At 64.4% G+C, this 10,392-nt stretch overlaps 1 protein-coding gene across 3 annotated transcripts in view; it reads right to left on the reverse strand.

The window, feature by feature from the left end:
* The window catches only part of PCDH1 (protocadherin 1), a 57,735-nt gene extending 47,928 nt beyond the window's left edge, over positions 1 to 9,807 (reverse strand). Inside the window, exons 1-3 of one of the 3 annotated variants that reach the window (XM_071443008.1) lie at positions 9,625 to 9,807; positions 8,361 to 8,514; positions 1,233 to 2,047 (exon numbers count right to left, since the gene is read on the reverse strand). In XM_071443008.1, the coding sequence (XP_071299109.1) occupies positions 1,233 to 2,047; positions 8,361 to 8,514; positions 9,625 to 9,792 (1,137 nt within the window). In that variant the 5' untranslated portion in view covers positions 9,793 to 9,807. The remainder of the gene's footprint in view (positions 1 to 1,232; positions 2,048 to 8,360; positions 8,515 to 9,624) is intronic. The other 2 variants (XM_071443010.1, XM_071443009.1) reach the window with 2 other exon arrangements.
* Positions 9,808 to 10,392: the final 585 nt, after the last annotated feature.

Here is a 10,392-nt window from a genome sequence, read left to right on the forward strand (position 1 = left end):
CCAGCCAGCAGCAGGGAGGGACAGCTCCAGCTGTGCCTCCGAGGAGGGGCTGGAGCAGCTGCCTGGCTCAGGTGAGGGCGAGGAGGGAGGCAACCATGTGTGGAGCTGCAGCAGCTCCATCGCAGCATCTGGGGATGCAGCCATGCAGGGGCTGGGGCTGCCTGAGCCCCCACAGCACCGTCCATCCCTGCCTGCCCGCCAGGAGCCCTGCATCCCCATAAACCTGCCTCTACGCCTATTATTTGCTTTCTAAAGAAGATGAGGTTTGTCTAACATTTGCCTCCCTAATCGGCTCTCTGAGCAGCCTCTTCTCTGCACCATTTGCTGCTCCGCCGTTATCTTGCTCAGCAGATTTGGATGGAGAACGAAAGTTGTTAAATGTAAATTCCACCTTTTACCTCCACTCACAAAACAGGCGGAAGTCATTTTCCCCCTGAAAGATAAAAGCTGAGCAATGGCAGCAGCGGCATCTCAGCCCATTCTCCTCCCGGCCATGCAGCTCCCTTATCTGCTTCCAACTCTTATTCTCTTAACAGTGAAAAATGAATTCTTAAAAAATTCACATCAGAATTAGCAGGCAGATGAGAGCTGGCCGCGCTCCGCTTATTAAGATGGCAGCTGCAGATAAACAGATGTCGACTACTATCATCTCAATGCCCCCTCCAAGCCAAATCCACCAAGATCCAGCCCCCTGGGCTCTCTGGGCCAGTTTGCAGCGCTGCCCAGACGAGGCAGAGCCCCCTCTCCCTGCAGACAGCAGGGCACCTCCGGAGCCATGGCCGGCCCCGCGCACAGGCAGCAGGGATGCTCCCTGTCCCCACCTCCTGAGTTTCCATGGAGCAGCCAAGGGAATGCAACTTATGAAAGGCTCTATGTCTTGTCTGCAGGCAGCACTGAGACCGCGCTGGCCCCAAGCCAGGCTCCCGGTGGCCCTCAGGTCCCAGCCCTCCCAGTAACCCAGAACCCTGCTCCCTGCAGCTCTGCTGCTGCCCCTCAGCCATGGCCTGCAGCCCCACTCCAGCTGTGCCTTCCTGTGCATCCTCTCCAACCTCACTGGTGCAGATATGATAACCAAGGGACCTGCCTGCGCGCTGGCCCTGGGTGACACTATGAACTCCTTCATCCAACTCTCCCTCCTCCCCGCAGGAACCACAGCCGTGTTGATGCTCCTGGGTTGTCCCTGCAGCCAGGCAGGAGGGGACACAGTGAGGAGAAGAGTCCTGAGCACTCACCTGGAGGACGGAGTGCCCCACAGGGCTGTTTTCGGAGAGCTCTGCCTCATACAGGGCCTTCTCAAACTTGGGTGCGTTGTCATTCATGTCCAGGATGGTGATGCGGAGCAGGGCACTGCTCGCCCGAGGGGGGTTCCCCCCATCCTGCACCTTGATGGTCAGATCGTAGGAGTCCCACTGCTCCCGGTCCAGGTTCCCCATGACGATCAGCTGAGGCTGCTTCTCATCCTGGTCCTCGGCCACCTGCAGCCCAAAGAGCTCCTGCGCCTCCGGACCAGCCATCAGCTCATAGGAGGCAACACCGTTGGGGCCCGAGTCCCGGTCCATGGCCAGGGGGATGGGGAAGAGCGTCCCGACGTTGGTGTTCTCAGGGATGGAGAGGGTGAGGACGGGCGAGGCGAAGTTGGGGGTGTTGTCATTGATATCGAGCACCTCGATCTGCCCCTCGAGCAGGCGCGGGCTGCTGTTGGCGTTCAGGTTGGTGATGGACACCTCGAACTCCAGGAAGCAGGGATCTCCAGGCAGGAGGTGCTGGCACTCCCGCAGGCTCTCCCGGTCGATGGAGGTCTCTGTGGTGTAGATGTCCCCAGTCTTGCCATCCACACGGAGGTACGGGGCCCCCACTTCCAGCTTGTAGAGGTGCCCCATGTCCGGTAAGCCGTAGTCAGAGGCCAGGCTCCCTATGAGGGTGTTGGGGGGCTGTTCCTCCTGCACTTTGTAGACCGCACGTGTCCCCGAGGCCAGGGCAGGGAGCTGGCACAGGAGCCACAGGCCCAGGCAGGATGCCAGCAGGTTCATCCTGCGCTGCAGGGGAGCTGGAGGAGACACAGACACCGGAGGTTAGCGACCAGCCCCCTTCCCTGGCTTACCCCGCGCCATGCGGGACCGCGCATGGTCCTGGCACGGCTCCCCAAGGGAAGGGGCTGCTGGGGCCGGCTCCTGGCAGCCTCCAGTGCCCTGAAGGACCCGTCCCAGCTTGCAAAGTTCCTGCAACGCCCTGCTGGAGTGAGTAACCCTGTCATTGAAACCTCAGCCCTGCCACTTGCAGGAAGCCACTCCTGCCACTGTCCACCCTCTTCGTCACCACACCAACTGTAATTAGACCCAACGAGGCACACTAACAGGGTGGACTGCAGGCAGCCTGCTGCCAACAACCCGATGGGAGCCGGCCAGACTCTGAGACAGCTTCTCACCACCCAAACACAGGAGCATTGTGTGCCACCAGTGCAGGGGCACTGCCTGCCACGCACGGCAGGGACACACGGGCACTGCACGCAGCTGCCAGCACTGCAGAAACGGGAGCACCAAATGGGGAGTTCTGCCTGCTCTGCGGGGATGTGGGGCTGACACCCACCCGGCACTGCAGGGATGTGGGGCTGACATCCATCCAGCACTGTGGGGATTTGGGGCTGACACCCATCCAGCACTGTGGGGATTTGGGGCTGACACCCACCCGGCACTGCAGGGATGTGGGGCTGACACCCATCCAGCACTGTGGGGATTTGGGGCTGACACCCATCCAGCACTGCAGGGATGTGGGGCTGACATCCATCCAGCACTGTGGGGATTTGGGGCTGACACCCATCCAGCACTGTGGGGATTTGGGGCTGACACCCACCCGGCACTGCAGGGATGTGGGGCTGACACCCATCCAGCACTGTGGGAATTTGGGGCTGACACCCATCCAACCCTTCAGGGATGTGGGGCTGACACCCATCCAATACTGCAGGGATGTGGGGCTGACACCCATCCAGCACTGCGGGGCCATGGGACATTGAAAGGATACAGGACTGACACTCACTCAGGGACACAGGGCACTGCAGGCATGCAGGGCTGCCACCCATGCAGGGATGGAGGGCCATGATCACTGCAAGGATGCAGGGCTGCCATGCACCCAGCACTGCAGGGACACGGGGCACTGCCAGCATACAGCTCCCTGCCATCCATCACTGCCTGCATGGCAGGAACAGCAGCAGCCATCACTTCTGGGACACCAGACACTGCAGGAATGCAGGACTGCCGCCCATCCAGCAGTGCAGGAACACCAGGCGCTCCAGGGATGCTGCCTGTCCAGCACTGCAGGGCTGCAGGGCACTGCAGGGCCATGGGGCGCTGCGGAGATGCCACCCCTCCAGCACTGCAGGGCTGTGGGGCACCGCTGTGGCAGGAGCAGAGCAGCACTGCCCTTGCTGCACTGCCAGCACAGTGGCACTGCCAGCCTCGCACTGCCAGGTACAGAGGCACCACCCACCCGGCACTGCAGGGATGCAGGAGCCTCATCCCTCCTGCACTGCCTGTGGAGCACTGCCACCCCCGGTGTCCCGGCAGTCAGAGGGACACGGGGTCCCTGCCCAGGCTGCTCTGCAGTGCAGGAAGCCCCGGGCAGCCCCCAGCAGTGCCCAGCCCCGGCTCACTGCAACGGCAGCACAGCATCCCCCTCGCTGCACAGTCACTAGGCAACCCCACACCCTGCGCCAGCAGCTCCTGTTCCCTTCCTCACTGCAGACACACTGTTCCTTCCCGTTCCCTCCCACTCCAGTCTGGGACATGGCACGCACTGGGTGCCCACCCGTGCTGGTGCCCACCTCGCTGCTGCAGCACAGTGCTGGGAGCGCTGCCCCCCTGCATTGCAGAGACACCCCTGCACCACTGCACCCCTGCACCGCTGCACCCCTGCACCGCTGCACCCACCACTGGCACCTCTTCCCCGTGCCCACACTGCCCAGGCCATGCCAGCCCCACAGGCTGTCCCCTCCTGTGCCAAGCCATATGCCACCAAGCCCCTGTCTGGTGCTGCGCTTGGCCACCAGCTTTCCTGTTCCATTCTGGGAACACATTTTCCTCCTTCAGGGTCCAGGAGCTTCTGCTGAGCTGTGAGCATAAAGTGGTTCAACACAGCTCACTGGCACCCAAAAACCCAGGGATTGGATGCCCTAAAATTAACAGCCACAAACATCTGCCAGGGCCCCACAGCATCACCCTGCTCTCGCTGCTCCCATCGCTCCCTCTCTCCACACTCTGCACCCAAGGACAAGCAAATGCTCCACAGGCAAGTGCTCCATCACCATCCCCCTCCGTGGTGCCACGCTGCAAGTGCCCAGTTCCTAGTTAGCCTGGCATGGTATGGATCATCACCAAGTGGAACATCCTGCACTGTGCTCCTCGGTACTTCCCACAAGCCAGCAGCTCCTGGTCCCTCCACCCCTCTGCTTCCCCATGGACATGGGGACATGGACGAGATGAGCTCTGCCTCTGCAGAGAAAATACATCTCCATGCCTGGAGAGGAGACTGCGGCCCTGGAGCCAAGCTTGCCTCTGCTCCCTTGTCCTGCCCCATCCTTTGTGCAGAGCAGAGCCATCCCCAGCTGGCTGAGGCCATGCAGAGCTGCCCCCACCTGCGCTGGGATGTGTGACACCAGGAGGAAGGGATGAGGAGAGAGAGCAGGACAACTTCCATCCCTGGACTGGGCTGAGGATGGAGGAGATCAGGGGCCAAGCAGAAACACAACAGATTTTTGCATCAGCACGGGCAGTGTGCGCACACACGTGTGTGTGTCCACGCTGGGTGTGCACTGTGAGCGTTCCAGAGTGTGCACCTGCCCGGAGCACGGCCCTGTGTCCTTAGCTAAAGGCACACAATCCCACCTGTGCCCTGGCAGGGTGTGCAGCTGTGTCACACGGGGCAAGGGGCACATCCCTGCCCGCCCCAGGCCCGTGCCCAGGGTGTGAGCTCACGCTCCTGCACGTGTGTGCGCCCCGCACAGCGCGTGTGCCCGCGTGTGCGCACGCCCCTGTGCACGTGTGTGATGTCACCCGTGCGGGGGCACTGCCACCTGGGTCACGCTCGTGTCTGCCACCCCCTGGGTGTGCTCACACCAGACCCCCTCACCCAGCTGCCTCCAGGGGGTGAACCTGCCCCGAGGTCTGCCAGCCCTGCGCTCCTGTTGGGGATGGCTGTGGATGAGGACAGGCAAGATGGGCGGCTCCAGCTGTTGGGAAAGGGCTCCTGGAGGATGCCCGGGCTGGGAGAGGCCCTGTGCCCGCTGCTGGGTTGTTTGCACTGGGCTGGGCCTGGCTGTTGGTGACGTAGCCACATCCTGACTAAGCCCTGGTGTGAGGTGAAAGATCGCCATGGAAGGGGAAAGTCTCGAGGCAGTGCTGATGCCTCACATGGCTCAGGGAGCTGGGAGGGAGAGCCCAGCAGCTGGAAACGCCAGGAGCCCTGTGCCAGCCTGGAGGAGGAAGGGTGTCACCCAAAGGTGCTCAGCACCCAGGATTTCTGCTCCAAAACCAGGGCTGGACTCTGAGCCCAGGCCCCATTCCTGCAGGTGAAGGAAGGCAGCCTGCAGAGCCAGGAGCTGCGAGGAGCAGAGGGCCCGAGAGCCTGAGGGGCACTGCTGGAAGGCACGAGGGGCTCTGGGCTGGGCAGGATAAGGAATCAGCAGGGTCAGGAATCCTGCTTGGCACCCAGGCACCCAGGGGTGTGAATGATACGGCGAAGACGTGAGAGCCCAGAGCTGGGCGTGAGGAGGAGGAGGAGGAGGAGGAGTAGGAGGAAGCCTCCACAAGCACGTCTGTGCAGGAGACACAGGCTTCCCAGGGGCCAGTCCAAGGCACCAGGCTATTTTCCCATGGGATCTAAGGACCATCCCACACTTTCTTCTCTGGTGCCAGGCACCTTTTTCCAACCTGCTGGCAAAGCACAGAGCACTTAAAAATAAAAGCCCCTCCCAAAACAACTATTCCTCCGCACACACAATTCTCCCTACGGGGAGTGTGTGAGAGAGACTGAACCACATGAGAGAGGCGTTAGTCACGCTGCTTAATGCATGACTGGGAAGCTCTCGGAGGACAGTGGCATGCAAAATCCGACAGAATTCAGCCATCCCCACCAAAAAAAAAACAAGCCTTAATGAGAGAGAGGTTATAAAGCGCCGCGAATTTAAGCAACTGCTTGAACAAGCCTGTGCTCCCTGTGATTCCCACAGCCTGCTGGCCCCGTTCCACGGGAGGCAGCACCGCTTCGGGAATGGGCACCAAAGTCCAGCCTCTCCTCGCTCCCAGCCGCTGATTGCGTGGCTCGGAGCCACGGCTCACAAGTCTGTCCAAACCCTGCACTGAGCACACAAGTGCTAATCCCCCCTCCACGCTCCCCCCAGCCCTGCTCCGACACCCGGAGCTGGAGCGACATCCCAGCGAGCAGCCAGCAGCTCATCCCAGCTCCACTCGGAGCTCAGGGACCGTGCGAGCCGAGAACGCGGCCGCTGATGGTCAGTCCTGCGCCGAAGGCACGGATGGGCTGAATCCTGGGTATTCCGTAGCACGTCCCAGGATTTGCTCCAGCTCCGGCTGCCACTGCGGCTGCTCGGCGTTTCTGCAGGCTGGGCCCGAGCGCCGGGAGCCAGAGCACCCCGCGAGGAGGAACCCCACTGGCCTGGCAGCAGCGTCACCCCAAAACCATCCCTGAGGAGCTGGGCGGCGGTGAAAAGCCGGCAAAGCTCAGGGCCCTCCCTCCTCTTGCTGCCTTCTCCACATCCCTCGCAAGTCTGGCAGCCAGCGAGGCAGAGACCTGTCAGAGCCTCCCTGGAGTGGCACCCTCATCCTCCAGCCGTGGGTTCCCCACAGCCACTCCGGGCTCCCGTTCCCCCGCGCCACCATCCCACCCTCCACCCCGGCCGGAGAGGGGCCCTGGGGCAAGACAAAAATGTCGCGGGCCTGGAACACCCCGGCAGGGCCGCTGGGAGCCGGGCACAGCGGGAGCGGCTCTGCTGCGGGGATGCAGCCGGGAGGGTCGGGGGGACCTTGGGGAAGGGGCACAGGGTCCCCCCCCGGCCTCGCAGGAGCCGCTGCTGCCGCTGCGGGGGCCGGGAGGGAGGATGGAGGCCGGGTCCGCTGCCGGCCCCGCGGCCGAGGCTCCCCGCTCCCCGCGGCGCTGCCCGGGCTGAGGCTCCGGCTGCGGGCACGGAGGGAGCGGAGCCCCCGCTCCCGCAGGCGGCTCCGCCAGCCCCGAGCACACGCACAGAGACACGCACACACACACGGACACACGGACACACGGACACACGCGCGCAGACACCCGTGACAAAACCACGGGAGCCGCTCTGCCGGCACCGGCTTCGCGCTCAGCCTCTCGTACCGGGAAACAGGGATCCTCCGCGGCGAGAGCAAACACAGCCCGCTGACACACTCAGAGCCCGCTGACACACTCGGAGCTCGCTGACACACTCGGAGCCCGCTGACACACTCGGAGCCCACACACACTCGGAGCTCGCTGACACACTCAGAGCCCGCTGACACACTCGGAGCTGGCTGACACACTCAGAGCTCGCTGACACACTCAGAGCTGGCTGATACACTCGGAGCTCGCTGACACACTCGGAACTCGCTGACACACTCGGAGCTGGCTGACACACTCAGAGCTGGCTGATACACTCGGAGCTGACTGACACACTCGGAGCCGGCTGACACACTCAGAGCCGGCTGACACACTCACCGCACGCACACCCATTACACACACACAGACACACGCACCCCACTCGCGTCCCCGCACCCCGGTGTCACACGGACCCCACGCGGATACCTCTCCACACCCCCGGAGCCCCTCGCTCCCCGCCGCTCCGGCTCCCGCACAGCCCCGCTCCCAGCCGGCTCCCGGCTCACCCGCAACTTCTGCGGCTCCCACGCAGCCGCGCACCCCGCGGGCGCACACACCCAGGGCTGGACGAGGGACACACACCCAGGGCCACCCCCACGCGGAAAAATAAACACCCCGAAACAGGCGCGCACCCCCCGCCATAGCCGCCCTCCCGCAACCCCCGCCCGCCCTGCGCTGCTCCCGCGCTGTGCGGGGCTGGCCGCGCTCCGCTCCGCACAACAAGTGGCAGCGCCGGGCGGGAGCGGGGACAAGCGGGAGCCGCCCCGCCGTGCGCGGAGCCCCGCGCAGCCCGGCGCGGAGCGGAGCGGAGGGATGCGGGATGCTCGGGAGCGGGATGCTCGCCAGCGCCGCTCCCGCCGCCGCCCGGCCCCGCGCTCCCGCACAGCGCCGAGCTCCGGCGCGGGGCATCCCGCACCCCCCCCGCGGCTCTGCCTGGCTGCGGGAGGGGGTCCCGGCCCCGCCGCAGCTCTTACTTGGATGGTGCCGGCGCTGCGCTCCGTGCCGAGCCCCTGCGCGCTGGTCCCGCGGCGTCTCCATCGCCTCCTTCCCGCCGGGACCGCGCTCACCCCACCCCCCCGGCTCCTCTCGAGCGTTATCCACGGATGAAAACCAAACGGAAAAAAAATACTGGAAAAAAAAAAAAAAAGAAAAAAAAAAAAAAAAAGAAAAAAGAAAAAAAATGGGGAGGGGGGGCAAAAAATATAGAAATGTCCCGTGGGAACCGCCCCCCTCCCCGGGCCGGGGCTGCGGCTCCTCCGGCGGAGCGGCGGCTCAGGCTGGAGGCAGCCCCGGTGGGCAGCTCGGTCCGTGCCCGCCTCCGTCCCTCGGTGTGTGTGAGGATGTGCAGGGGAAGCGCAGCGCAGGCACGGCCCCTTCCCCCCCCCCCGCCCGCCGCTGCCTCCGCCTCTCGCCGCCGCCACCACGGGGAGGTGGAGCTCCGGCTCCTTATCAGATCCCGAGCCCTGCCGGGCTGCCGGGACGAGCGGGCAGCGGCTGCCGGGCAGAGCTCCGGGCTGCCGGCACCGCGCCCAGCGCCGTGCCCGTGGAGAACGGGGGTCCCCGCGGCTCCCCGGAGCCCCCTCACCCCGGGGACCCCTCCGCTCCGCGCCCGCACACGTGCGGTTCGGGTCTCCCTCCTCACTCCCCTCTCGGTGCTCTTAATAATTAATTTGCTCATTTATTCTTCCAGCCGGCGCTTCACAGCCCCACAACCCCGTGCACAGGGCCAGGGACCCGGGCCAGCGCAGCCGGGAGGGTCCCTCCGTGCGACCGCGCTCAGCGGGGGCCGTGCCCAGCCTCGCCGGCCCCCCCAGCCTAGCAGGGCTGCGGGCAGGCTGCAGAGCCGCCCTGCTGGCTGCGGGGCCGGGGCTGGAGCTGTCACACCTCGGTGAATCACGGCTGTATTTACCGCGGGCTGTCGGGGCGCAGCAGGCACGGAGCACCTGCGGCTCCCAAAGCACCCGCGAGCTCCCAGCGCCCTGGCGATGCTTTCACAAGCTGTTCTCTCTCCCTCAGCTGGCTCCTCACCCCGGCACCTCGGCTGGCCGAGCCAGGTCCCCGAGGGCCTGGGGACAGCGTGTTCCATCCAGGGCTGTCCCTTCCCTTGCTGCCGCCGCCGCCTCCGCGCTCCTACAAGGAGCGGCCGCGCTCCGTGCCGGGGGCTGGAGCTGCAGCCCGACCCTGCCAAAACCCTCGGCACCCTCCGAGGGTCTCGCAGCCCGTGGCGCTGCCCCTCACCCGCTTTCCGGGCCGGCTGCGGCGCGGATTTCTCGCCAGGATGCTGGAAAGTCCTTCCCGCTCCGCCGCAGCGAGGATGGGAGCGCGTCTCCCCGCTGAGCTACGCCAACCTGTTGCGCAGCGCCCTTCGCTGCACACATGCTCAGCTCGGCTGCATGACTGCACCATCTAGAGGCTGCGCCTGCCTGCTCGGAGCAGCCCGGCTCTCTCTCACCCCCTAAATCGCCTCGTTTTCCCCCCAAAATCGCCGTGCTTTTCTCCCAAATCTTCCCCGCCTTTCCCCGGCAACAAGCGGGTTCAGGCCGTGGCAGGGATGGGCAGGAAAAGGGGGCTGGCGAGTCATCCCTCAGGATGGAAAGCCCAGCTCTCCTCCCTGACTTTCTGCTCCTCCAGAGATGTCGGCTCCTCCGTGTGTATGTGCAGGGTTTTTCTTCCGAGTGTCAATTCACATGAAGCCAATTTAGCAGGAGATGTGAATTGAGAAGCCAGGGAAGGTCACAGCCCACCTTTGGGGCAGGGAGAGGAGCTGTGGGGTTTGTCAGGCTGTGCCCTGCTGATCCAGCACGAGCTGGGCAGGGGGAGGGAACGAAATTCTCCCTTGTTGATGGATCAGTAACTGGCAGCCCTCCTTGGAGGGACAGAGAGCTGGAGCCAAGGGAGAAACCAAGAGGGTGATCCTGTGGATCTGAGGCTGCCCGTGGACAGGGACAGCAAACTTTAGAGATTGCTGGGGACCAAAGGTTTGCATTTCACAAGAGTCACGGGGCA

The sequence above is a fragment of the Agelaius tricolor genome, unplaced genomic scaffold (genome assembly GCF_023055355.1).
Source record: "Agelaius tricolor isolate 1412-34295 unplaced genomic scaffold, bAgeTri1.0.p SCAF_18, whole genome shotgun sequence".
In the NCBI taxonomy this organism is placed as follows: Eukaryota; Metazoa; Chordata; class Aves; order Passeriformes; family Icteridae; genus Agelaius; species Agelaius tricolor.